This window comes from Crocuta crocuta, unplaced genomic scaffold (assembly GCF_008692635.1).
Source record: "Crocuta crocuta isolate KB4526 unplaced genomic scaffold, BGI_CrCroc_1.0 scaffold352, whole genome shotgun sequence".
Classification (NCBI taxonomy): domain Eukaryota; kingdom Metazoa; phylum Chordata; class Mammalia; order Carnivora; family Hyaenidae; genus Crocuta; species Crocuta crocuta.
The window spans coordinates 4,472,851-4,500,608 of NW_027532169.1; the positions used below are offsets into that span (position 1 = coordinate 4,472,851).

A 27,758-nucleotide genomic window follows, 5' to 3' on the forward strand; every position below is an offset into this window, starting at 1 on the left:
CGCTTCCCTCCCCGCCCCCTCCTCCCACCTCACTCGGAAGCCCGCCCCCCGCGTCTTTCCTCGGAACACGCTTCTCCAATCAACGAGCCCAGACAGCGGCCGCCGCCGGATGTCACTTTGATTGACAGCCGAGCGCGCCCAATGGCTGAGCGTGCCTCCTCCTCCTCCCTTTCCCCATTTCCCAAGACTGACATGGCCCATGGCCCAGTGGTCGCGTAGGCCCGCCCCACGGTGTGGGCTCACCAATAAGTGGGGCGAAGGCCCTATAGCCCGGCATTCTGGCCCCTCCGCCGTGCGTCGGCTGCCCGAGGTATTACAGGCTGGGCACGCAGTAAAGTGTGCAAGCTGATGGCTTCCAGTGCATTCTTCAGCTGGGGGATAACTACCTAGGGCCGGGGGTGAGAGGCGGTATCGCTGCCGGAGCGCGCAGTTCCCCCCCAGAAGGTTCCCACGGTGACTTGCAAAAGTCCAGTGAGACCTGAGGAGGCCGAGGCGGGACACGGAGCATGTGTTTCCCGCGGTGGCGACGCTCGAGCCGCCATATTGAATGCTGGCAGCGGAAGCCGCTACCGCCGCTTCCGGTCTGTGCGAACCTGGCACCGCGCGGCCCGCGCTAGTCAGGGGTGGTTGCGTCATGAGTCCCAGGCAAGGGTTACATCTCGGGAATGGCCCTGCGGGCGCATTTCCATGCCATTGCTGGGACGTTGGCGGTGTGAGGGCTGAGGCATAATTAGCTATTTTTTTGTCGTGATAGGAACGTCCTGTAGAGCTCTGCCCCGTCTTGTTTCCCGAGCCCGGCCTACCACGGGGCTTAAAAGGTCTTGCCTTTCAGGAACGTTCCTCGTTTCCAGGTGCTGGCCTCTCTCACGAAGCCAACAACCTTGTGATTTTCAAACATTACTTTATACCCAGCGTCACTTCAGGGAGCTTGTTAAACCTGTAAATTCTGAGGCCTCACTCCAGAGATCCTGATTCACTTAACCCTGGGGTGGGGGCCCGATCACCTGCCTGCTTAGTAACGACTTGGGTCATTTTAATGCACTTAGTCCCAAGACCACGTTTAGGCAGTCACGAAGTTGAGGTTCATAGTACTTTGTTCCCAGCTGTGGGACAAAGAGGCATCAACTCGAATACTTGAGTCCAGAAAGATCCTTATCATCTAGTGGGCAAAGTCCTTGGTTCTTGGACAACTAAGGACAAGGCCAACCACTGACTCTTCAGATCACAACATGGAATCCTCAGATGCTTCGAGAGTTAGGAGGCTTACTTTGGGGTGGTTCACAGATTCTAAACAATTTTAACATTTCATACAGAAATGTACACTGGCGTCCATTCATTGAGTCCTTAGAAAACCGGGGAGCCACTTCTGCATCTCAAAAATTCTGATTCAGAGACCACATCTTTTACATTTTTTACTGTTTGTCTTCCAGCAAATGCTAGAATATAAACTCCATGAGGACTAGAATTCTGTACATTAACTGTTGAGTCTTCAAAACCTAGAACAGTGCCAGGAACGAAATAGACAATAAACAATAATTGAAGAACTGAAGTAGGCAGGCCTGTGACTAGAAGTTCCTGCAAAAAGGGGTGCCTGGGTGGCTCAGTTAAGCGTCTGAACTCAGCTCAGGTCATGATCTCAGGCTCATGAGTTCAGGCCCCATGTCCAGCTCTGTGCTGACAGCTCAGAGCCTGGAGCCTGCTTCCGATTGTGTGTCTCCCTCTCTCTGCCCCTCTCCTGCTCATGCTCTGTCTCTCTCTCATTAAAAAATTTTTGTTCTTAAAAGTTCCTGCTAAAAGCAGAAATTGATACCGTGGAAGACATGTGGTTTTGGAGGATAAGGGCATGTTGCCAAGGAAATGGGAGACTGTTAAGCCCCTGAATTCTTAAGACCATGAAGGTAAATACTGCTGTTGGATAAGAAAAGAGGAGAAACTGAGGCGTGCTTTGTTAACTCTAAAAATCTACCAAGAGGGTGAGTAGGGAATATTTAAAAACCAAAGAACTGGGTGCCTGGGTGGCTCAGTCAGTTAAGCGTCCAACTTCAGCTCAGGTCATGATCTCACAGTTCATGGGTTTGAGCACCGCATTGGGCTCTGTGCTGACAGCTAGCTCAGAGCCTGGAGCCTGTTTCAGATTCTGTATCTTCCTCTCTCTCTGACCCACCCTGCTCATGCTGTCTCTCTCTCTCAGAAATAAATAAAACATTAAAAAAAAAAATTAAAAAAAGCCAAAGAACTGAAAGATACCAAAGCTAAAGTTATAGAGCTTAAATACAAGAGTTTTTGGAGAAGATAGGAGTGTCATTTGTTTGATACGGCAAGTACGAAATAGTTTTAAAGCTTGACAGTTAAAAAAAAAAAACTGGGTAATCCGTTCTCCACGGGGAGTCAGGAAACCTTAGCACCACAAAACTGAATGTTTTAGACAGGTCCGTTTGTGTTTTCCAAATTCCTTTTGCACATCAGAGCAGGCTACCAGGTGCCTGGGATAAGAAATGAAGTCCTATAGTGGATCTCAGACTGACTGACGTGAGATGAAATAAAGTAAATATTCACTGAAATGAAATGGCAGCTGTAGGTGAGAAGGCCACACTGGCGAGATAACACGTGATATTGTCCCACCGCTTTGAAAGCCTGAATTCATTTGGTCACTTTTTTTTTTAATGTTTTATTTATTTCTAGGAGAGACAGAGAGAGACAGTGTGAGCAGGGGAGGGTCAGAGAGAGAGGGAGTCACAGACTGAAACAGGCTCCAGGCTCTGAGCCGGCAGTCAGCACAGAGCCCAACGCGGGGCTCGACCCCACGAACCGCGAGATCATGACCTAAGCGAAAGTCGGACGCTTTAACCGACTAAGCCACCCAGGTGCCCCTTATTTGGTCACTTTTAATGACTCAAGTTTGCTGAGTTAGCACTCACCCATCCTCTCCTCTCCTTTCCTTTCCTGGTTGTAGAGGGAGTAGCAGGCACGGAGAACAGGAGGGGCTCCATATTAATCCCTAGGGAAGGGGTGGGAGCGGTGTGGAAAAGTCTTTGGTTCGTGCCCACACGGCCCCCTTCGTTTTCTCTTGCCTGCCAACTTCCAGTACTGTGCTTCCTTGTGTATAATAATTATTTGAGGGGAGCCTGGGTGGCTTAGGTGGTTAAGCGTCCGACTTTCACTTAGGTCACGATCTCGCGGTTCGTGGGGTCGAGCCCCGCGTCGGGCTCTGTGCTGACTGCCGGCTCAGAGCCTGGAGCCTGTTTCAGTCTGTGACTCTCTCTCTCTCTGACCCTCCCCTGCTCATGCTGTCTCTCTCTCTCTCCTAGAAATAAATAAAACATTAAAAAAAATTTTTTTTAAATAATTACTTGAATGTACAGTGGGAGAAAGGTGGATCAGGAACTGTATGATTGGGTTAAAGAACGACCCGCATAAAGTTTCCTTCTCAGCAGTTGCTCAAGGGTGGGAAGGAAGAAGGAAAGACAAAGAACTGCTAGCCCGTTGCAAGGGCTGAGGAGGATATAGAAGTAGAGACAGCCTCAATCAGCAGCAGGCAGTTAGGGCTGGCAGGGTGTGGGCGTCCAGGATATTTAATACCTCTTGGCAGCAAGAGAAGATCAGATCAAAACACTGTCGTCTACTCAGTCTAGAGTTCCAGATCAAGTCTGAGCAGGTGCACACCTCCTTCCCAGAACCCACTGATTAACCCTGTAAAATCCAGGGTGTGTCCTTCACCCAGGAAGCCGCCCCCCTCCCTTCCCGTGGCCTCCTCCCCCCCCCCCTGCTTTGGACAGCTGTTAATAGGACAATTACCCAAGAACCAAAAGAAGGATCCCATGCTGATGTGTCATCAGTCCTGGTATATCCATTAAATCAGACTGAGAAGACCACTGGAAAAAGTGAGCACATGCATTCCCCTCCCTAAGAGAGAGGCTGAGAGCCATCAGCAAAACCCGGCTTTGCCCATGTGACTCGAGACTGCTTGGGAGAGAAGGCAGCAGGAAGCCAGGAAGAGAGTTAGTTCTAAAGCACAGGGATTTCATGTAATCGAAGAGCCCACTAAGTATACACTGAATTCTCTACTCATCTGCCTTATATATCCCTGCTGACCCAGCTTCCCTCCTTGGAAAAAGCTGTTGCCACCAGCAGACACATCCATCCCCCAACCATCCTGGGAGGAAGACACCTGGATGTGTCAGAGAAGGGGCTGGATTTCTTCTGGAATAGCAGGAATTGCTTTTTCCCCCTAAAGGGAAATCCAGTCTTTCTGCTATTCTGGTTGCCCATCCTTTTTCCTTTCTTTAAAAAAAAATTTTTTTAATGTTTTTTATTTATGAGAGAGAGAGAGAGACAGTGTGAGCAGGGGAGGGTCAGAGAGAGAGGGAGACACAGAATCTGAAACAGGCTCCAGGCTCTGAGCTAGCTGTTAGCCCCTGATGCGGGGCTTGAACCCACGGCCGGGAGATCATGATCTGAGCTGAAGTCAGATGCCTAACCGACTGAGCCACTCAGGTGCCCCTGCTTTTTCCTTTCTTTAAAAATGTTTTAAGGGGCGCCTGGGTGGCTCAGTCAGTTAAACGTCTGACTTCGGTTCAGGTGATGATCTCATGGTTCATGGGTTCGAGCCTAGCTCAGAGCCCGGAGCCTGCTTCGGATTCTGTGTCTCCCTCTCTCTCTGACCCTCCCTGCTCACTCTCTGTGTCTCTCTCAAAATAAATAAATGTTTAAAAATTCTAAAATAAAAAAATAAAAATAAGATAAAAATGTTTTGAAAGGTTGCTAACCTATATAAACATTTCTCACTCTCCAACTTCCATCTAATCCAGGGGAGTGTAATAGATGACTGCCTGAGATTTCCTTACAGCCCTTCTGAGAGATTCTAGGATTACATCCTGTCAATACTAAATGTTAGCTTGTCTTGCAAGGAAATCAATTAATTTTCCAGCTAATCCAGACATCTGGCCTCTTTTCTTAACATGGTAAACATCATTAGCGAGCTTGTTACCATTAAACCCTCAAAAGAGGTAAAGCTTTTCCGCAAGCCTCTTCCCTGTGCACCCCTACCTCGGCTGTCTTAGAAGATTGCTTCTCAACCCTGGCTGCACAATAGAATGACTTGGGGGGCTTGTAAGAAATATCAATGCCCAGGGGCGCCTGGGTGGCTTAGTCGGTTAAGCGTCCGACTTTCGCTTAGGTCATGATCTCGCGGTTCGTGGGTTTGAGCCCCGCGTCGGGCTCTGTGCTGACTGCCAGCTCAGAGCCTGGAGCCTGTTTCAGAGTCTGTGACTCCCTCTCTCTCTGACCCTCCCCTGCTCACGCTGTCTCTCTCTCTCTCTCCTAGAAATAAATAAAACATTAAAAAAAAAAAAAAGAAAAGAAAAGAAATATCAATGCCCAGGTCCCACCCCCAACCAGTTAAGTCTGAATCTCCCAGAGCAGCCCTGGGCATCAGGATTTTGTAAAAGCTCCTCAGGTAATTCTTATGTGCAGCCAAGTAGAGAATCGCTAGTTTGGAGNACACCAGTAGTAATGCACAGGCAGAGACTGAAATTCCCACCTGATTTTAGGATGTTTTCTTTCTCAGTCCTAAAATTCCCCCCTCCTTGAACTACCCAATGAAAACACCTCATTGTTCGTTCATGTCTTGGTAACAGTTAATGAAGCTGAGTTCAGCCGTTCTGTTAAGTCTCATTAAATTGTCCCCAACAATGTTGGGTAATTTTGGGGGAGGCGCTATTGCGAGGTGGGAATAGTGGGTGTTTTGGACTCAGAGCTGGGTTCAAAAATCTGGCTCTCCCACTCACTTGTTGGGCCCTCCCGAGCTAAATGGAGACAACAACATACAGATTCGCAAGGTTTAAAACTCAAATCCTGTGGGGCGGCTGGCTGGCTTAGTTGGTAGAGCAATGCTCTCAGGGTCATGAGTTCAAGCCCACGCTGGGCATGGAACCTACTTAAAAAAAAAATCAGATCCTGTGTATAAAGCCACCTGTGGGGGCGCCTGGGTGACTCAGTCAGTTAAGAGTCTGACTTTGGCTCAGGTCATGATCTCATAGCTCGAACACAGTGTGTTCGAGCCGCGTAACAGGCTGTCTGCTGTTAGCACAGAGCTAGCTTAAGAGCCTCTGTCCATCCTCTCTCTCTCTGCCTCTCTCCCGCTTGTTCCCTCTCTCTCACTCAAAAATAACAATAAACTTAAAAAAATAAAATAAAAAATAAACCCACTTGTGACTGGGAAACGCTAAGCATGAGGCTCCTCTCTTGCCCAACTCCCCACCCACCCTACAACCTCATTATCCCACAGAAAGCCAAACGCCTTGAAGAAACCGTGAACTGCCCTTAGGAGGGTCAGCTGGAAATGCGTCCTGCAGGCAGAGCCTGGAAACTTTCATTCTCTCTCCGGAGGATGCCACAAGCACACACATCCACACCTCACATTCCACACACACCTCCCCCTCTTGACATTATAGCAAGAAAGAGAGCGAGGGAAAGAGAGAGGCTGTTACCCAAGGGAGTTGTTTCTTCTTGTCACACAGGAACAGATGCCCAAATCTTAGGACGGCCCAGAAATGTGGCAGCAGGACAGTGAGTCAGAGGAAACAGAAGGGCCTCACCTCCAACATAGACCAAGGCCCCAGAGGGGAGCCCGTTTGAATCAGTTCTGGCTGTAGCTGCTTAGAGCTGTGCACAGCACCACCCCCCCCACCTCCCACCACCAGTCTCCAAAGGCACCCCCACCCTGAAGGGAGCCAAGAGCAGGGAAACATGAGGCTGCAGTCTTCTGGAACACAGCTTTGGCTTCCTCATTCCAGGGAGGCTCTCCCGCCGCTTCTCATCGGCAACATTTGCAAGCTTCTTAGGTGCCGCCAGGCTTATACTGTGAAGTCCCCTTGGGACAATGCTCTTGGGGACCCTGACCCGTCACTGGGCTCACTGGCTGGTAGTGTTACCTAGAGCCACATTAAAGGGGCACCCTGGGCTGGGGGCCCGGAGGACAGAAAGGAACCCGGAGGTTTCTGTTGAGGGGTTTTAGAGAAAGAATCATCACTGGGAAGAATCTCTTCCCAGAAGAGTTCAGCTTGAGGCCCCTGAATTTACTTTTTCACCGCAGCATGCAGACTGTAAAGAGATGCCGGTGATGATGAGGATGGCAACAACCAAGGTGGCAGACGGGGTAGTGAGGGGGGGTTTGTGGCTCCTAAGCTTCCTTCCAGGGCCTAATCTCTCATCCCAGCCTCTATGCCCCTCTCCGGTACCTTCTAGTCAACTGTCTGTCCCTACCCTCCCCCCACCCCCACCCCACCNCCCCAGCTCCCTGAGTCCCCTGTCTTCCCTGGCCTTCCTCCCTCCCCTCTTCTGCAAGCTGACCCTCTCCCACTGTGGGTACCATATGCCAAACAGAGGCTAGGAAATGCCCCCCTGGAGGCTTTTCAATGCCGTCCTTGGAAATATGAGCTAAAAATGAACTAGCTGCCAAAAATATTAAGGCACGGAAATAATCAAATCGGTACCTTTTTTTTTTTTTATTGCATACCATGCCAGCATGACCGTTGACATAACTTCTGATGATCTGGAATCCAAACAAATAAAACACTGCGTCTTTTCCCCCATTGCACCAAATAGCGTTGATTCATGTTCACTATTATAACTCTGATAGCCTGCGAGGAAGATTCAGATGTGCCTTCTAAATCACCAGAGAAAGAGGTTCGGCAGATGTTTTCCTCAGGTGCCTGCGCGGCTCGCTCTCTACCTCCTTCAACTCTTCGTTCAAATGTGACCTTCTTGAAGATTCTCTCAAATGACCCTAATGAAAGTGGCATTCCGCCCTGCATTCCCCGACCCTTCACACTCCTGATCCCCATTCCTGCTTTATTTTTCTTCATAACATTCATCAGCAACTCACGTAAACCTATTTTGTTTGTGTCTTCTGTTTCCCACAGAAATGTATGCACCTCCTACATGAAACCACTTGAATATAAACTCCATGAAAGCAAAGATTTTGTTTATTTTGTCCACTATTGTATCCCAGGGACTGGAAAAGTACCTGGGACACAGTAAGCACTCAATAAATATTTGTACAGCACAAAATCTGGTTTCATTGATAAAGCATGTTTTCATTATTATTTGTTTAAAATAGGTAGTCTGTGGGGGTGCCTGCGTGGCTCAGTTGGTTGAGTGTCCGACTTCAGCTCAGGTAATGGTCTTGCGGTTTGTGAGTTCTAGCCCCGCATAGGGCCTTGTGGTGACAGCTCAGAGCCTGGAGCCTGCTTCAGATTCTGTGTCTCCCTCTCTCTCTGATCCTCCCCCGCTCACACCCTGCCTCCCTCTCTCTCAAAATAAATAATTCTCTCTCTATCTCTGTCTCTCTCTCAAAAATAAATAATTGTTTAAAAAAAAATAATAATAGGGGCGCCTGGGTGGCTTAGTCGGTTGGGCGTCCGACTTTCGCTTAGGTCATGATCTCGCGGCTCGTGGGTTCGAGCCCCGCGTCGGGCTCTGTGCTGACTGCCGGCTCAGAGCCTGGAGCCTGTTTCAGAGTCTGTGACTCCCTCTCTCTCTGACCCTCCCCTNTATCTTCCTCGTCTTGAATTCACTTACTCATTGACTTAATGAATGCTTTAAAAATTTTTTAAAAATTTTAGACAGAGAGAGAGCGGGAGCAGGGGGAGAGGGGCAGAGGGAGAAAGAAAGAGAGAGAATCTTAAGCTGGCTCCAAGCTGAGTGCAGAGCCCCACATAGGGCTTTATCCCAAAACCCTGGGAGCATGACCCAAGCTGAAATCAAGAGTCAGACACTCAACCGACTGAGCCACCCAGGTGCCCCAACAACTGCTTATTAAGTACCTGTCACATGGCAGGCCCTGTCCAGGGCCCCAGGGATTCCACAGTGAACAAGACAGACACATTATCTCCATTCTCCTAGGACTCAAAGTCTGGTGGGGAGAAGGACCATACACATTTGTATGTAAGTAAATTCATAAAGGCGATACTTAGAGACTGGGAAAGGTACAATGTAAGAAATCACTAGGGAGGGGCACCTCTCTGGCTCAAGTCGGTAGAACATCCAGCTGTTGATCTCAGGGCCATGAGTTCGAGCCCCGCATTGGACATGGAGCCTATTTAAAGAATAATAATAAATGGGGACACTTGGGTGGCTCAGTCAGTTAAGTGGCCAGCTCTTGTTTTCTGCCCAGGTCATAATCTCACAGGTTTGTGAGTTTGAGCTCTTTGTCAGGCTCCTCTGATAATATGGAGCCTGCTTGGGACTCTCTCTCTCTGCCCATCCCCCTAAAAAGAATAAATAAACTTAAAAAAAGAAAGAAAGAAAAAGACGAATTTGGTTTTAAAAAAATGTAGGGGCACCTGGGTGGCTCAGTCGGTTAAGCATCTGACTTCAGCTCACATCCTGAGTGGTTCCTGAGTTCGAGTCCTGCTTTGGGTGAGCTCAAGCCCTGTTTAGTGTGAGCAGGAGCCCTGCTTCAGGTGAGCACGAGCTCTGCTTTGAAAACAAGCCCTGCTTTGGGTGAACCTAGTGTATCTCTCTCCCCCCCCCCACCAACGCCCCTTGCTCACCTATGCCCTCTCTCTCAAAAAATAAATAAATAAATAAAAATAAGGGGTACCTGGGTGGATCAGTTGGTTAAGTGTCTGACTCTAGATTTCAGCTCAGGTCATGATCTCACAGTTCATGAGTTCAAGCTCCGCACCAAGCTCCATGCTGGCAGTGCAGAACCTGCTTGGGACACTCTCTCTCTCTCCTTCTCCCCAGCTCTCTCTCTCTTTCAAAGTAAAGAAACCTTAAATAAATAAATAAATACCTTTAAAAAATAAAATAAAATATAAAAGCAATAATAAATAAAATCAATAGGGTGCCGAGACAGAGAATACGACAAGAGAGACCTATCAAGTTAGATTCCATGGGTTAGGTTCCCTTTGGCGGTGAAGCTGACACTTGAATAGTGAGAAGCTCTTCCTCAGCAGAGGAAGAGCCCCCCCTGGCAGTCATCTGGATGAGTGAGTGTAGTACACAGCGTAAGAGGCCTTGAGGAGAGAAGAATGAACAAGCAATGCTAAGCCGAAACCTGGTTCCCATCCCCATTCAACTGCAGTCTTTATTAACTGTACCACCCTGACAGGGTCACACAAAACCTGAATCTCCCCACCCCTTAAAATGTGGGTGCTCATTTTAAACCTGCCTCACACGTCGGAGTTACATTAGGTAATGCACGTAACAGTGTTCACGTGCAAAATGCCCGAGTGGCGTTGTTATGGGCAAGTGGGTAAGTGCCACTAACTTTGGAGTGTGAATTTCCCACTGGCCTTAAGTATCCTGAAGTGAACGTCTGAACTCCGGTATATTTAGACCAAAGAAACCAAAGCATGGCAACGCCTGATGCCACTGGTGAAGCATTTGTGGTGCTAGGCATCTGTCCCGCCCCAGACTGCCCTGTGTCTTGAGGGATTATGGGGAGGTGTCTCCGGGACCACGGCACCCTTCCTGAGAAGTGGGAGGAAGTATTCTGGCCAGAAGGGCCTCCCCAGAACTGTTCCTGTCTGTTTTCACTCCTAGAACCTGTCCCCGAGACCCGAAGGATGACTTGAGATATTTGTCCCCGAGGTATCTCCCAGGGGTCCAGAGAGACCAAACTGGGCTTTGGCCCCAGGACAGGCTGCGCACACCCGTGCAAACCAAACTCACGGGCCAGAGGGGAAGCAGGAGAGGAAAGCAGGGCTGGTCCCGGGACAGCGTGCGGCTTCGGAGAGCTCTGGACTTGGCCGAACGGAGAGGAGGGAGGAACGGAGGAGGAGAGAGGGCAGAAGCGGGGGAAGGAGAGGTGGGCTGCGGGGCGCAGCGTGGAAGGGGGCGGGAGGCAGAGTGGGGAGGGCAAGAGACAGGAAAGGACCACGGGGGAAAAGGGAAGACGAGCACAGCCAGCNGGGGGCCCGGGCCTGGGCAGGGGATAAAAAGTTCTATGGGCGCGGACCCGCGAGGAGGCCTGGCCTGAGCGCGCGTCGGGTGAAGTTCTGGATCAGTTCGGAGCGGTGATGGGCACGGCTTGGGGGGAGGGGGGGGGGACAGAGGTTCCCCTGNGCCAGGGGGCTGGGGGCGCGCTGAGAGCGCGGGTCCAGCCTCGGCCCGGGGTTCGCTGGAAGGAGGAGGCTCGGCGCCGCTGTCCCCCCGGCCCAGGTTCTGTGATACACTCCGACTTGGGCTCTGGAGCAGTCAGTGCATGACAGAACTTGGGCCCGGACGGACCTTCTGCACCCAGTGGGCACAGCGCCCACCCGAGGCCAGCAGTGGAACATCTCTGCCTGGGAGTGGAGCAGGCACTGGAGATGGCCCGTGTAGCATAGGGTTGGGCCAGAACCAGTTGTGGACCTTTGGGGTCGCTGGAGCCTGAGGATGGACCCCTGGGGCCTGCAGATGCCATAGAGCCAATGGCAGGGTGTCTGTCTTGAGTCAGGAGCCCACGGAGCTCTCCCCTGGTGTCAGTTGCAGGAACCTTCCCTCTACACCATCAAGGCTGTTTTCATCCTAGATAATGACGGACACCGCCTCCTGGCCAAGGTAACCTCCCACCCTCACCAGAAGGCCCCTGAACACACGGTGCTCCAGCCCCCAAAACAGAAGTCCCCACCCAGCTGACTCCCAGAAGGGAAGACCCCCCCCCCCCCCCNNNCGCTTGGCTTAGACCCCTCCAAAGCTCGTTCTGTGCATCCGCCTGCCTTGTCAGACTGCTGGCCCCTGAAGTCTCCCCTTTCTACTCTCATTCCCTGAAATGTCTTCCTACCATTCTTTCCGCTGGCCAGCTGGACCTTGGGCATGGAAGGGACCTCCTGAGGGGTCAGTAGAGTGTTGAACTTGGACCCCAGGAGTCTTAGCCTCCAATTCTAAATAGGCAACCTCCACTTTTCTTCTGCAGTTTGGTAAACACTGAGGATTTAGTCTGAGGAGTCTTGAGAATTTAGCCAAGATCTGGGAGACCGTACAATCCAACTCTTTGATTTCACAAATGAAGAAGAGGTGGTCTAGAGAGCTAAATGAGTTGCCTGAGGTCACACGTATGACTATCAGGACACAGATCGGAACTCAGGTATTCTGACTTGAAGCTCAGGAGGGTGATTTTCACTATACCAATGTCCAGTTATCTGGTATCTGTCCTCCGTGGCCTGGGTGAACCGAGCTAAGATAATCCAAAAAATTAGTGTCTTTCGTCAACACAATCGACTGCAGCAGGGCTATGGCTTCTAAACTAGCTATGAAATGCCTTATAGATGTGTTTGTTTGGGACTGAAACTTTTCGTCTCCCTGATATTCAAATAAGCTTGCCCACCACAGCAGTGGCCAGCTGGGAGGCTACTAATTTGCAGGGGGGACTACCAAGTGGCAAAATCCACATCCAGAACATTGAAAGCTCAGCCGAGCACACTTTGCTCCGGCAGATGACCAGAGGTGGATCAGCAATGCCAGAGACTCTGGGGCCTCGTCCCACCGGGACCCATCCCAGGTTCAGATTAAGAAACTGAGTCAGAGAAACAGGCTCCCCGAACCCAAACAAGAAAGCGTTGATTTAGTGATGCAGGGGGTACCAGGAACTTTCCCTTAGAGAGTCTTCACCATAACCCTGTCTGCAGTCAGACCATCCTTGGCTCTGCCCCTTACAACTGGGAGATGTCGGGGAAATCATCAGATTTCTTCACGCGTCAGTTTCCCCGTCAATAAAATGGGGATAATTAAGTAGCTGCTACGACCGTGATTGTTGTGGTAAGGGCTCTTTCCTGCAGACTCAGCTTCCTGTAGAAACAGTGTGGCCTAAGCATCTGACATCGGCTCAGGCCACGAACTCGCAGTTTGTGGGTTTGAGCCCCGCATCGGACTCTGTGCTGATAGCCAGCTCAGAGCCTGGAGCCCGTTTTGGATTCTGTGTCTCCCTCTCTCTCTGACCCTCCCCTGCTCATGCTGTCTTTCTCTCAGAAATAAATAAAACATTAAAAAATTAAAAAAAAAAAAAGAAACAGTGTGACCTAGTGCCCACCCCCGTCCTTAGCGCACTGCACCTCTGGCAAATGTCCAAAAGTTGCCAGGCAATCAGGAGAGGGCTCCCAAATGCAGGGCTTAAAATTCCTCTACTTTTTACGACCTTCTTTGCTTAAAATGTGTGTTTATGGGGAAACAGTGAGTATACAGGCCTAAAGGGCAACAAACATGAGACGGGCCCCTGCTTGGCCAGCACCTACCATTCCGCCTGTCCAGGGAGGGTCCAGGCTCTGTGGAAACCCATCACCCCTTCTCCTTCCCTTTCTCATAGTATTATGATGATACATTCCCCTCCTCGAAGGAGCAGATGGCCTTTGAGAAAAATGTCTTCAACAAGACCAGCCGGACTGACAGTAAGTGTCCGCCTCTTCCTTGCCCAGAACTCTCAGATGCATATTGCTGTCCTCTCCATCTGTACACATCTGTCCCTGTCGGCCAGAAGTACCCATAGGCTGTCCCCTCTTTTTCAGAGGTTCTTTTTCCTCTCCTTCCCAGCTGTTCCTCTCTCCCTTCCTCTAGGGAACTTCACTCCCAATCCCACTCTTACCCCCACCCCCAGCCCCCACCACCTAACACACCAAGCCTTTCCTCTCAGCAGAAGAGGCCAATGGCATTGTGTGTTCCCCGCCAGCCTGGGGCTGGAATGAGGCATTGCACATGGTGGGAGTGGGGGGCTGAAGGTCGACCCTGCGCTGGGTTTGTTGACTCCTCAGAATGAGGCAGTCTCTAGAAATAAAGTAGAGCCTGGAGGAAAGGACACAGCAATCTGGTGGTAGTGTCCCTAGCGCTAGTCTTGTCGAGGGCTCCTTGGAAAGAGAAGGAGGAAGAAGGGGGAGACCGGCAGAGCTGGAGATCAGGACGAGGGACCCAGCAGAGGTGGCCAGACCTGAAAGTCCCCTCCACTTCCAGGTGAGATTGCATTTTTCGGGGGCATGACCATCGTCTACAAGAGCAGCATTGACCTCTTCCTGTACGTGGTGGGCTCCTCTCACGAGAATGAGGTGAATTCAGGAGGTTGGGGTGACAAGGAGGGTCTGTCTATGGCTTGGGTTCTGGGGTCGAAGCTGGGTTCTGGTGCCCCTCCTTCTAGGCTCTAAGGGGGTGGGGACTGGCCAGAATGGTTCTTTCTGGGATGGTACATATCCCCGATGCCTCTTAGTGTCCTTGGGAACCAGAAATGAAGGCCTCTGCAGGAAGTGTTTGCTTCTTCCTTAAATATCACTAGGGAAGGGTACACTCAGTGTCCCACAGTGGGGCACCCCAGTGCTTTTCAGCCCATGCACAGGGAGGCACGCCCCTGAGGTCAAGCTGCACTCAAGTCTCCAGCCCCGTCCTCTATGGATGAGACAATTGGCCACACAGGCAGGCTCTGGATTCTCCTTTTGACCTTCTTGACCTCAAGCTCTCTTGTTTTCCTCCTCCCATCTCTACCCATCCTCAGCTGATGCTCATGTCGGTCCTCACCTGCCTGTTTGAGTCCCTGAACCATGTGTTAAGGTGAGTGAGGTCCTCTGCCCTTCAAGGCCTTTGTCTCCCAGGCCTTTATACATCACAGAGGCAGGGCCCTTCCTCTTCTCCTGAAGTCCCCAAAAGACTAAGACTGGAGCCAGAGCACCCTCCTCCAGGGCCCCTGCCCTTGACGGGACCACTGTGGTATCACCTAGAGCAGAGCCACAGGAGGGCATGGCCAGAGAATGAGGTGCAGAGAAGCTGGGTGATGTGCCTGAGGTTGCCATCTGTTTATATCAGAACAGAGACCCAAACTCCATTTCGTTGTGTTGTGTTTTGTTTTTTTCCTTGAAGCTCAGGATGGTTTTCACTGCACCCCCATTCAGTTACCTGATATCTAGCCCAGTGAACATGGCCTGGGCAAACCAAACCAGGATAATCCAAAAATAAATGTCTACAGTCAAGACAATTAACCATAGTATGGTGGTAGCGTCTAACCTAGCTATGAAGTGCATTAGGGGTCACTTGGTGGGAGCAGTGTCGATGCACTGGGCAAAGGAGGGCCTAAGGATGCAGACGTGTCCCCTGCTCAGGAATCCCTTGCAGAGGCGCTCCCTCACTGCTCTTGACATTCTCCTTCCCAGTGCTTGTTGGGGGTGGGGTGAGGGGATGGTGGGGAGAGAGAGAGTCTGCCTCATCTAGGCAGAAACCCAGCTTCTCACAGCCACGTGCTGTGTCTGCCTTCAGGAAGAACGTGGAGAAGCGCTGGTTGCTGGAGAACATGGACGGAGCCTTCTTGGTGCTGGACGAGATCGTGGATGGCGGGTGAGGAGCGGGGCCGGGGCGGAGAGAAGGGGGGGCCGCTAAGGGACACTCACAGCGGGAGGTAGCTTTGAGGGTCAACAGCGCTAGACTGTACCAAGCACACTGTTGGCTCTCTGGCCATCCCCTGCCTCCCTCCCCCCGCAAACCTTGGCATATTGCCAGTGCTCCCATCCCCCCACCCACTCATGAGGATGGAGGTTGATTTCAATGTTAGCCAAAGTCAAGCAAGGAAGAAAGTAATCAGATGCTGAACTATGGCAGACTGTTGCATAGGCAGGGTTTGGGGGAATGGTTTGGTCTCCAGTGCCCAGAAGAAAAGGGCAGCACAGGCCCCTGCCCGCTCTGGGAGCTCCCCAGTCTGCTCCCTACTGCCTCCATACCTCCCACCCTCAGAGCTCCATCCTAACCTCCGCTAGATGCGGGACGTGGGCCCGTTGCTCATCCTGCCTCAGCCTTTCTTTCCTCATCTTTCCGATGGGGACTGACTACCTACCTCATGGGGTGTGGGGATTAAATGAGGTGAGGCAGGCGACACTCATGGCCCTCGTTCAATAAACTGCTATGCAGCCACTATGCTTAGGAAGCCGGGAGCTCATACGAGACGGGTTGATTAGTGAATTTCCATGGGAGGTGATATTGAGGGAGAAAAGGAAGTTCTGGCTGTGGGGCAAAGGATAATAGAGACCAATCACCTTAAACCCATGCCTCTTTCATAACATCCATTTTAGAGATGAGGAAACAGCGGTTCAGAGATTCAAGTGACCTCTCCAAGGTTCATGGTGAGGGAGCAGCAAGGCCAAGATCAAACACCTACATGCATGGTTCCAGAGACTGTGCTCTTTCCGTGACACTGTCCCCCACACACCCTGGAAGATGGGGTACTGTGGGATTTCTTTCTCCTTCCCTCCTCCTTCCCTTTGTCGACTGCCTGTTGAGGCAAAGCCCTGTGCTAATTGCCAGAACCCCGAAGTGAGTGGGATACGACCAGGCTTTGTGGGATCAGAAGTATATGCAATTTGGTGGAAACTCTTTAAGGAATATAACCACACACACACACACACACACACACGCACTATTACAGATATAAAAGTGCAGGGCCTTGGAGGGGCGCCTGGGTGGCTTAGTCGGTTAAGCGTCCGACTTTCGCTTAGGTCATGATCTCGCAGCTCGTGGGTTCGAGCCCCGCGTCGGGCTCTGTGCTGACTGTCAGCTCGGAGCCTGGAGCCTGTTTCAGTCTGTGACTCCCTCTCTCTGACCCTCCCCTGCTCACGCTGTCTCTCTCTCTCTCTCTCCTAGAAATAAATAAAACATAAAAAAAAATTTAAAAAAAAGTTCAGGGCCTTGGAAAAGCCCTTGGCAGGGAGGATGTAAGCTTTATATGCCTCCAGATCTCTGAGCACCCCCCTGAGGAAATCAGTTTCCCTCCAAGGAAAATCAGGGAGGTGTCAGTTAAGACAGTGCCGGAACTGGGGGTGTTTCTGTATTTTTTAAAAATGTTCATTTATTTTTGAGAGACAGAGTGCAAGTGGGGGAGGGACAGAGAGAGGGGGAGACAGAGAATTCAAAGCAGGCTCCAGCCTCCAAGTTGTCAGCACAGAGCCTGATGCAGGGCTTGAACTCACTAACCGCAAGTTCATGACCTGAGCCAAAGTCGGACACTTGACCGACTGAGCCACCCAGGCGCCCTGACATGTCTTATGGGTGAGAGGATCTCTGGTAAGGGGCTGCCAGGTGCCCCAGTGATAGGACCTGGAAGAGGCTCTTCGAGAAGTGCCTGTTCACTTCCCTGGGACTGGTCTGAGAGAAAAACTCAGCTTCTGCATTGGAGGAGCCTCTGAGTAAAGGGGAGCACTCAGTCAGTCCCACGGCCTCTGTCCCACCCACAGTGCCCAGCCCTCACACCCGCACCCCGAAGCATACTCACAACAGCTTCATAGCGCCCCCTCTGTATCGTGCAAGACTGACTGCTGGCTGAGAAAAGCCTTGAAACTTGGGTCTGTCGAAACGGAAGACAGATTCTTATTTTAAGTGTTTCACTTCTTTCATGTGCAGTATGGCCCTGTGAGGTAGAATAATAGTGAAACAAGGTGGGATGACCAGGGGGCCTCCCTTCCTTCATCGCATCTGAATCCATCCCTAGACCCAGAATGCGAATCGAACTTTCAAGGGCTCCAAGTTTTTCAGTCTCTGTTTTTGACCCTCTGATCATTCTAGACTGGACTGCCCTCACCCCATTTCAAAACTTTTGCCCAGGGCCGCCTGGGTGGCTCAATCAGTTAAGCGTCCGACTTGGGCTCAAGTCATGATCTCACAGGTCGTGGCTTCGAGCCCCGCCTCGGGCTCTGTGCTGACAGCTAGCTCAGAGCCTGGAGCCTGTTTCGGATTCTGTGTCTCCCTCTCTCTCTGACCCTCCCCTGCTCATGCTGTCTCTCTCTCTCTCTCTCTCTCTCAGAAATAAATAAAACATTAAAAAAAAAAAAACTTTTGCCCAGTGACAAGTGTGTGACCACCAGGTTTGGTGTGGAGAGGAATCAAAGCTGAGGGCTGTCCATAGTGAGCGAGGGTTCTGGCTGAGGAATATCAGGGGAGGGAACCCAGGAGGGGGGCTGCTGCAGGATGCAGTAAGGGCGGGTCAGAGAAGGGGGAGGCTTAGCAGGGAGAAGCAGCAGAGGGGAGTGTTGTGGCATTGATTTTCCTCCTGGTTTCTCATCCTGTAGCGTGATTCTGGAGAGCGACCCCCAGCAAGTGATCCAGAAGGTGAATTTTAGGGTAAGAATCTTCCTGCATGCCCCTCACTCCCATCTCCTCCAGGCTGCCCTTCCCACCCTCCCCACCCCCTCCCTCCTGGTGTGGGTGGGATGCTAGGAACCCAGGCTTCGCCTGCAGAAGCAACTACTGGGTTGATGCACTTGTGGCAGGTTGGGGGTGGTGGTGACAGTACAAGAGATCTCCTGCCCTCCCCCGTTTAGAATTCCCAAGTACCTCACCATCCTCCCCAGTCACCATCCTCCCCAGTGGGAAGTACGTACAGACTGTGGAAAGAAAGAAATTCACCAAAAGGCCCCAGATGGCTGCTATGGCCTTGAGTTTGGAGAGTGGGGGATACAGATAGACCCTCCCTGCCTAGTTTGGCTTCTCGAGTCTGGATGAAACCTTTTCTCCCATCTTTATTCCCCTTCATGCCCTTGCTCTCCATGCACCCATTGACGGGGTCTTGGCTTTCAAGCGGTAGGCTGGGGCGTAGTACAGGTGCAGTTCTGGACTTGCTAACCACTGCACTACCCCACCACCCCCTCCAAAGCCCCTTTCCTTCACCTCTCTTTCTTTACCTAGTGGCCTCCCCTGGCCTTGACCACCCTCTGATGTTGCTTCCCCACAGGCAGATGACAGCAGCCTGACTGAACAGAGTGTGGCCCAGGTAGGCCCCCGTCGTCTGCCTTGACTAGAAATGGGATGGAGGGAGGAGACCAGAACCTCCCGGGGTGTGGGGGACCCAGTGACTATCGAGGCTGAGAAGTCAGGGGTGCAGGAGGGAAGGGATGAGGCAGTGACAGGCCATCTCTTGGAGAGAGTCCCTGGAGGCCTCCGCAGTCTCCAAGATGGTGCAGAGCTGGGTCTTAATAAATGACGCATGCCTCACCAGCAGCCCACCTCATCTCCTGGCTTGGCGTCCTTGGCTGAAAACCCAGAGTAAGCAACCGCCCTGGAGATGACCGGGTCACTTGTCCCGCAAAGCATTCTGGGGACTTGTGGGCCCCTGATGCTCCCCCCAAACCTGGAAGGGGTAGCAAATAGTTTTCCTCCAGCCCCTCACCCCTTGCTGTTTAGGGTTCCTGCTGGCATTGTTAAGGGACCCTCAAATCCGTGACAGGATCTAACCAACTCCACTCACCACTTGCCACCTTGCCCCTGCATGACCTGGCTGTGGGAAAGTCCGTCCCAGCCAGTCTCCTGCATGGTCCTGTCTGGGAATGCATGTGCGCCAGGGCTCAGGTTCCTGGATCCATGGCCCGACTGGTTCCGCAGCTGCGCAAACTTCCTGCCTGTCAGACTGACTGCTTGACCTCCATTCTGTCTGCCCACAGGTCTCTCTGCCCAGACTAATCCTGCTTCTATGGAACTTCCTGCCCTGGTGCACTAACTACCTCCTGCTGTGGTAGCTAAGGCGGAGATGGACCCAAGCCATCCCGTGTGGAGCCCCAGGTGTGGTGCCCACTTCCTTCACTGCCTTTGCTGCTCACGACGCTGCCTCTCCCTCTTCCCGGTCCCCCGTGCCTCCTCATGCCTTACTGGGAAGAGGAGCCACATGGCAGTTTTCAGGTCAGAAAGAGGCTGGAGAGCAACGAGCCGAGCAGTTGAGAACACAGGCGCTGGTGGGAGTCCTCCCAGGATGCATGATCCCCGCCCCCACCTGCAAGCTGGGTGACCCACAGCAAGTTACTCAACCTCTCAGGGCCCCACATCATCGCAGGACACGCCTCCTAGAGTTATTATGAGAATTAGAAAAGCAAATGCTTGGAAACGCTCGTAGCCCACCCAGCTCCTATTTTTTTCTGACGAGGGAAAGTATGAAGACGCAGCACGTTAATGGAATTCTTGAGTAAAAAACCAAAGGAGTGGGAGGTGGTGAATGGGAGATGAAATGAGGGGAAAGTTAAGTTTCTGGCTGGGAGTACAGGAGAACCCCAGGGCCGGGCTGTCCCCGAGACGGGATGGAGACTGCAGGAGGAAGGGACATACAGTGTGGGAAGGGACTTCAGTGGAGGAGAATGAGGCCCGATGGCTGGAGGGATGACCTGAGGGACGTCTCTGGGGTCCCCACCATGTTGGCACTGTGTGTGCACAGTTGTGTGGATTTGTCGCAGTCCCGGACTGAGGCTGTTTTCCTCGGCAGGATGTGAGACTGACCGCATCTGAGCGCAGGTGGCCCGTGGCGGCACCAGGCCAGCCCCCTTTGCCAGCTGTGCCACATCAGCGGCGGGTGGGGGTGGGGCGTTGGGGACACGCTGCCCGCTGAGACCAGAGTTAGGGGGTTTGCTGAGGTGTCTGGGCACAGGAAGTGTCTGGCCTGGGCCTAGCCTCTGCCTAGACGTGGCACTCTGGGCAGGCGCTCGCCTGGCGTGGCACGGGGGAGACGGGGCCTGCTGCCACACCCAGGGCGGCAGATGCGGGAACAGTGGAGGGCTGGGCAGGCCTGGGCCTGGGCCGGGAGCTGGCTGCAGCCAGTCTGGACGGCTCTGTGGTTGGCCCAGCCCCACTTAGGCCTGGCAGAGATGAGCTGCTGCCACCTAGTGACAGAGGGTCACCGGGACACTTAGGAAAAGTGGGCTTGTAGACCTGGCCCTCACTGAAGCAAATTCTGCAGCGCTTGATATTCCCCCCGGCCCCCCAAGTCTTTCAACCTTTTTCCCTATCCCCCAGGTTCTCCAGTCTGCCAAGGAACAAATTAAATGGTCGTTACTGAAATGAAGGCTGTGCATTCAGGGCTTCCTGCCCCCAGAGCATTTCCTCAATCCTGTCAAAACCTGAAAGACCTTTGGAGAGAGGAGAGACCTCTCTATACCCCGAGGCCCTCCCAGAACTGACTCCTGAGGTCTCTGGCCAGGGACTCTGAGATGCAAAGATTTGGCTTCATTAGTGACTCACCCTTCTCACTGCCCTGGCCTGCCCTTCGGGTCATGAGAACCAGCTGAGCAGCCTTAACTCAGACCTTAGGCATCCTTGGCCCCAGAGCCCTAATAAACCTGCTTTGTCCTCTGCCAATGGCCTCCTCGTCTCTGGGCCTGAGAAGTGTGTTTACGTTCTGATACGGGCTCCTGCACTCCCTGGGCCTCATCTTCAGGATGCCCAGTACCAGGGTGTCCCGCCGTATCCCTCAAGTCCTATGATCGGGGAGGGGGTGGGTCGAGGGAAAGGGGACGATTTATCCTCCTGAGGGGGTGTGACACGGATACCACGGAGCCCCATGTGTGATGAGAAGAGCCAGATAGGATTGTGTGACACGGTAAAAAGTAATAACGGGTGATAACGGCGCTCATTCGGGGGAAAGAAGACAAAAGATGGTACCCCTGTATGGCGCATACCTCCGGGAACAAGAGAGCTAAAGATGGTACACACATAGTGACCCTTTTGGGGATTCTTTACGTCATTTTTTCCATTCCCGGCTTCCAAAAGGGAAGGGCGTAAGGCTTCCTCTAGACAAACTGAGAAACAACACGCCCGTTTTTCTTGGCTTGACCGGTACAGCGGAATTCCTAGGCTAGCGTACATCCTCCCTGCAAGTTTGCCATGGCTGGGCCTGGAGGCTGGCGCCGAGGAAGCATCAGCCAGCCCATTCTCTGCGTCTCTGTACCTAAGTCCTCTAGAGTGCTTCAGGGTCCGTCCCGGGACAGCGCAAGGCCCTGGCTACCTTTTTAAGAGCAGCCCCAGATCCACGCCCCGCCCAAATCCCGCCCCGGCCCCGCCCCTCGCCGGCACGCTGCGCCGTGGGGAGCCCCGCCCTAGGGCCGCATCCGCGATCCTACAGCGCCACCTGGAGGGAAAGGCGGGAAACGCTCTCCCTCCGGGTCCTGATGCCCTGACTAACCCCGCCTCCAGGGCGGGACCAACCCGACTCCTAAGTTCCTCCCAGGCCTCCAACGCTGACAGCAGGGCGTTGCCCTAGCAACCAGCACGCTTGACCCGCCCTGCGAGTTCCCCGCCAGCTCCGGCGCACGAATTTCTGCCAGCCACTACAGTAAAAAGAGCAGCGAGCCTTGGATGTTAATAGAAGCTGTCCCTGCGGGTTACCACGTCCTACATTATGAAACACTCTAAGATTGGATATTTATAGTGGCCTTGACTACTTCTGTAATTAGAGAAAATGATAAAGATATAGTTATATAAACAAATGCATTGTAAAGCACTGTGTGCATAACCCATTCCAGTAAATAATGCAAAAAGGTAACTCTGAAAGGGAAAAAAGAATATGCAGTTAAATGCTGTAGAGTTCAGGGGCCAGTGTGGCGACGGGAAGTGACAAGTTCTCCACGAATACTTTGGCAATTATGCGGCCTCATCCGGTGCCCGGCTCCATCCACTCCCTCTAAACGACCGCAAGGTCGAGAGGGGCAAATTAGCTTCCTGGCAACCCGGTGGCGCCTGCCCAGGCCCTGCAATTCCAGTTTTGCAGGGACTGGAATAGTTATGCCTGACCCTTCACACAAACAGGCTCACCGAATTCCTGGGGACTATGCGATGCTATCCCCATTTTACGGAGGGGCAACACCGAGGCTCTGAAAGTTAAACTGTTTGCGGCAGTTTCCGCAAAGCCGGGCTCGGGAAGAAGAACTGCTGGAGGGAGGTGGCTTTCCCGCGCCCCCTGACCTAGGGCCACACAGGGACTGTACTGGTTTAAGAGGAATGAGCGGAGGGGGCATAGTAGCAGAGAGGCGACAAGAAAGGTGTCCTCGCCGGCTGCGACTAAGGGACTACGGGGAAGGGGGTTGCAACAAAGCAGCCGACCCACGCCCGCGGCGGGGAAAGGACAGCGCAGAGAAGGCAGCGGAAGCCGGGAAGTGCGGGCAGGGAGGGCGTACTGCCCTTTCCCGGGGATCCCAAGTTTGTCGGCCGGGCCCTCTGGGGGCCGAGGCGGAGAGTCCGCTGCGTCCCCGGGCCCCTCGGCGCCCGCAGCCCCGCGGAGCCGCCTGAACGGCGGGCCTGGCGCTCTGCCTAGAGCTCTGCCCGCCGGCACCGCTTTCCCGCAGGTCGCTCATTAGCGCTGCCCCAGCCCGGAGCCGGCGGGCACAGAGGGGAGCGCGCAGCACCAGGCAGGCGGGCGCGCCGTCTGCCCTGGGCCCGGTTTCGGGAACGGCGGTCGGCGGTTCCCGGCGGGAGCGGCCGCGGAAGCCTTGCCTTCCCGTCTGTTCTCCTCCCCAGGGCCCCTTCCTGTCTGTTTGCTTCCCCTCCACTTTGCCCTTTTGGGCGACCCAGCAGGTCTCGAGTATATACGGGGAAGGGACTTCAGGGCGCTCCCTTTCTCCTGCAGAATGGGCACCGGGGCAAGTCGGAAACCGAGACTGTCTGGCTTGGGTGCAGACGAGAGGGCGCACGCAGAAGCACTGGCCCCGGGACTCTGCTCGCAGGAGGAACCCTCGTCACACCTACACCGGGCTGGGAACACTGTATTGCCAGGCCTTCGGGCCCCTTTATACCACTCTGAGCTGGTCGCTCCAGTTCCCTCCACGCGCGCCCCCAGCTTTCTGGCCATTGGCTGGCAGGAAGGCGGAGCTGGTCGGATTGGCTTGCGTCCAGACGGTGACGGATGGCTCCCGGTCGGCCGGAAGGCAGCGGGACAGAGTGTGTCGTCGCTGGGAGGCCCAGTTCGCCTACGGAGGAGCCAACCAGGCCTGGGGAGGGGCGGGGCATGAGCTAGAGAGACCCACCTAAGCGCACACTTTCTGCCCTCAATCTACCTTTGAAACTCTAGAGACAGAGAGAGAAAATCTTACCTCTGAATTTCTAGTAAATACCCCTTTAGCTCCAGAACCTGATGTAGGCAAAGTTGAAAATTCTACCCAAAGCAGGGTTGACACAACCCTACAGACCTCCCTTTCCCTCTAGACAGAGTCTTGTTCATTTAACAATATTCCTACATTATATTCATTCATTCATTCAAGTGTTTGAGTGTTTGCCATGAGCCAGGTGCTAGAGAAAGAAGAGAGGGAGACTGATTTGCAAGTGACTGACTCCAGATTTGGCAGTGGGGTCGGGGTGGAGGGCTGAAAGTAGAGAATGGTTTTGGGATCTATAAATACTAAATACTAAAACTGGAAAATATCCTAGATGAGGATCCAAAGAAATGAGAGCCGTTGTGAAACAAATGTGGACTTTGATAAGAAGTGCAGTACTGATGCAAAGTAGTAGTAGTCGTCGTCGTCGTCGTCGTCGTGCTAGTAAAATTCACTTTTGTTTGGGGTGAATTCTTTCAACAGACATTTGCTTACTGTCTGTTCTGAGCAGGTCACCTTGCTGGAAGGTGGTGGGAGCTTCTAACAAGAATTGGAAGACACAGCTCCTGATATGACAGGAAACAAAGTGACATATGCAGAAATTANCGATGCAAAGTAGTAGTCGTCGTCGTCGTCGTCGTCGTGCTAGTAAAATTCACTTTTGTTTGGGGTGAATTCTTTCAACAGACATTTGCTTACTGTCTGTTCTGAGCAGGTCACCTTGCTGGAAGGTGGTGGGAGCTTCTAACAAGAATTGGAAGACACAGCTCCTGATATGACAGGAAACAAAGTGACATATGCAGAAATTATAGATATTGACAGAGGAGATGGGGTGTTACACCATGGTTTTGTTCTGTCGAAAGAAGTCAGGGAAAGAGACGCTACAAAGGGGGTAATAAAATTTGTAAAGCAGAGAGCAGAGAATCGCTGGTTGAGGAGGTGCAGGTAGGCGAGTGTAGCCGGAGAGGGTACGCGTGCCTCTGTGAGGGGGACTGGGGTGCGCTGAGACAGGAGGCTTCTGCCTACAGGTTGCTGCTGGATGGAGGTGAGTGTTGAATGCTATACGCTGAAGAGTCACGGCCACATACTGAGTTTACCACTACTCTGTACAGCCTACAAACACTATGGTCCTCAAAACAACCTAACAAGGTAGATACCGTTAGCCTTATCTTTACATCTGAAGGACCTGAGGGTTTGGGTAATTTGCCTCATGGGACAGAGACGAGATTTAAGCCCATGCTGGTCTGACTCTGTTGCCCATTGCTCTTTGCCCCGCCACAGAGCTAAGGAGCTTGGCTTATATTCTGAAGGTTATCGGGCGCCCTTGAAGATTTTCAAGAAGTTAAGTGACGTCAACTCTGTGTTCTGAGCAAGGAACTCTCCCAGCGATGTGAAATGTGGTTTGAAGAGGCAAATAAGAACTTAGGGTCAGCGTATGACTCACAGAACGCAATCATTTCCATAACGCTCACTTCTCATTCTTTACCTAAAACAGTGCCTCCCCAGCTTGGCTGAGAATCTTGTCACCAAAGAGCTTGTGGAAGTCAAGTTCCATTCAGAGTTTGAGTCAGAATTTGAAGCAGTGCTTTTGAATTAATTCAGATAATCCTAGGTAATCATCCCAAAAGAGAGCTTCCAAAAGAGACCACTTTGTTAAGGGCAATGGTTTGGATATTCAGGTCCTAAAATATATGCTAGAAAGTAATAAATTCACAGTGTAGCTTATATATTTATTTGGTACTCTCTTATCACCCTCACCTACTCCCAGTCTGAAAACACACACACACACACACACACACACACAGAAAAAAAAAAAAAGTACCCAGAGTGACCTGATTCTGTTTGACCAGACCCAGCAGACTCACCTGATTTTTTAAAAAAATTTTAAACATTTATTTATTTTTTAGAAAAAGAGAGCATGAGCAGGAGAGGGGCAGAGAGAGAGGGAGACACAGAATCATCAGCAGGCTGTAGGCTCTGAGCTGCCAGCACAGAGCCTGACATGAGGCTCAAACTCACAAGCAGTGAGATCATGACCTGAGCCGAAGTTGGATGCCCAACTGACTGAGCCACCTGGCTGCTCCCTCCCTTGATTTTTAAGGCATTGAAGATTTGTATCTTATTCTCCTGGCTGCAATAAGTCCTCATCCAGGAAAACTTGAGGATACAAACTCTGAAAGTCATGGAGGCCATGCACCTACCTCCAGGCAACAGCTCCTTAGTGACTGACAGGGGTTCCTGAGGTGGGTGTGTTGGGGACGCTTGGAGCAGATATGTAGAGACAAGGGCTTCACTGACAGAATGACTGGAGGAGACTGGCCTCAGGTGCTTTGGGTCCGGTGGGTTAGGGACCATCCCTACCACTCTGGAGGGTCCAGCCCTGGGTTCAAAAGGCTGGGGGTCTCCTGGAACATTCTCTCCTAAGAGATGACTGGGAAAGTCCAGAAATCAGAACTTGGTGATGGGGAAGCAGATGAGATTTTTAAAACTTCTTTTTTTTTTTTAATTTTTAAGGCTTATTCATTTTTGAGAGAGAGAGTTATAGAGAGTGCATGAGCAGGTGAGCTGCAGAGAAAGAGACAGAATTGGAAGCAGCTCCAGACTCTGAGCTGTCAGCACAGAGCCCGACGTGGGGCTCGAACCCACGAACTGTGAGATCATGACCTGAGCCGAAGTCGGACACTTAACCGACCAAGCCACCCAGGCACCCCAAGATTTTTAAAACTCCTAAGACCAAAACTTCTCTCCGCCTTCTCTGAATGGCAGCAAGAAGTCTCGCCTCTCACAGGTCTGCCCAGAAGATGGTGCTGTAAGACAGCCCCACCTCTTCCTTGCCCAGCTAGGATCCAGTTGGGGCAGTGAAAGCCCGCAGACACCACATCTAGCGGCTTCCCCACCGCCTACCGGCAGTTACCCCACATGAGGCAGTTACCTCTCATGAGAGAGGCCTGAGCATCGATGGAAAGGGGAGAGGGACCCTAGGAGCCAGGGACAATTGCACTGAGATAGCAGAGTCTCTGATCCGTACACTGTCAAGAAAACCAGGTCTCCATTTCAACACCGGAGACTCGACCCCGCTCCTTAGGGTAGTTGGAAATTGGGAGAGGGCTGAGCGGCTCTGAGCACGGAACAAAGCTTATACTCTGAGGTAGAAAAAGAAAGTTAGGTAGTTGTGGGAGAGCAAGCTAGAGACCCTCAGATGAGGGAGGTGGAGCTAAAAGGTGGCTTCAGGTCACAGAGCTAACTAACATGTGAGAGCTGTAAGCAGGAAAGAGGGTTTCCTGAAGCCCTGCTCACCTCCCTCTGCCCCTCTGCCCCCTGCTTTCTGCAGAACGTTGGAATCTAACACTGATACATAGAATTGCCACGACACAAACTGCCTTCTTGGGCGATTAAAAAAAGAAAATGAGGCTGTTGCCTCAAAATCCCCAATTCACATCTTTTCCTTGCATGTTTTCTTTTTTAAATTATTTTTCTTTTTTGTTATTTTTTAAATGTTTTATTTATTTCTGAGAGAGAGAGAGAGAGAGACAGCATGAGCAGGGGAAGGTCAGAGAGAGAGGGAGACAGAATCTGAAACAGGCTCCAGACTCTGAGCTGGCTGTCAGCACAGAGCCCAACGCGGCGCTCGAACCCATGAACTGGGAGATCACAACCTGAGTTGAAGTCGGACCCCCAACTGACTGAGCCACCCAGGCACCCCTCCTTGCATGTTTTCAAGGAGACTGTTTGAGGTATGATTTACACACATTAAAATTCATCCATCTGAAGACTAGATGTTAACTGACAAGTACATATAGCTGGTTTGTATGGTTTCCAGGTACGGCAACTCCAATAGAATTTTAAAATAATGAAATTAATAAATGAGTCCCCCCCCCACTGCATTTATTTTCAAACAGAGGAAGGAGAGAATATGTACACAAAAGACAAAAAAGCTCCTCGCGTAGATTTCTTTTAACAAGACTTAGGTACATA

General features: G+C 51.9%; 1 protein-coding gene across 4 annotated transcripts; it reads left to right on the forward strand.

The window, feature by feature from the left end:
* Nucleotides 1–11,933: 11,933 nt before the first annotated feature.
* COPZ2 (coat protein complex I subunit zeta 2) lies at nucleotides 11,934–21,057 on the forward strand. 4 transcript variants are annotated; one of them, XM_077776801.1, is made up of 9 exons: nucleotides 11,943–12,076; nucleotides 13,292–13,373; nucleotides 13,930–14,021; nucleotides 14,462–14,517; nucleotides 15,217–15,294; nucleotides 18,012–18,063; nucleotides 18,674–18,712; nucleotides 19,380–19,497; nucleotides 20,716–21,057. In XM_077776801.1, the coding sequence occupies exons 1-8, from the start codon at nucleotides 11,996–11,998 to the stop codon at nucleotides 19,452–19,454; spliced, it is 555 nt and encodes a 184-aa protein (XP_077632927.1). In that variant the 5' UTR covers nucleotides 11,943–11,995; the 3' UTR covers nucleotides 19,455–19,497; nucleotides 20,716–21,057. The 4 variants fall into 4 exon arrangements, with proteins under 4 accessions (XP_077632926.1, XP_077632929.1, XP_077632927.1 ...); XM_077776802.1 differs by lacking the exon at nucleotides 19,380–19,497 and having other exon boundaries at nucleotides 11,947–12,076; XM_077776800.1 differs by lacking the exons at nucleotides 18,674–18,712; nucleotides 19,380–19,497; nucleotides 20,716–21,057 and adding an exon at nucleotides 19,592–19,816 and having other exon boundaries at nucleotides 11,934–12,076; nucleotides 18,012–18,051.
* Nucleotides 21,058–27,758: the final 6,701 nt, after the last annotated feature.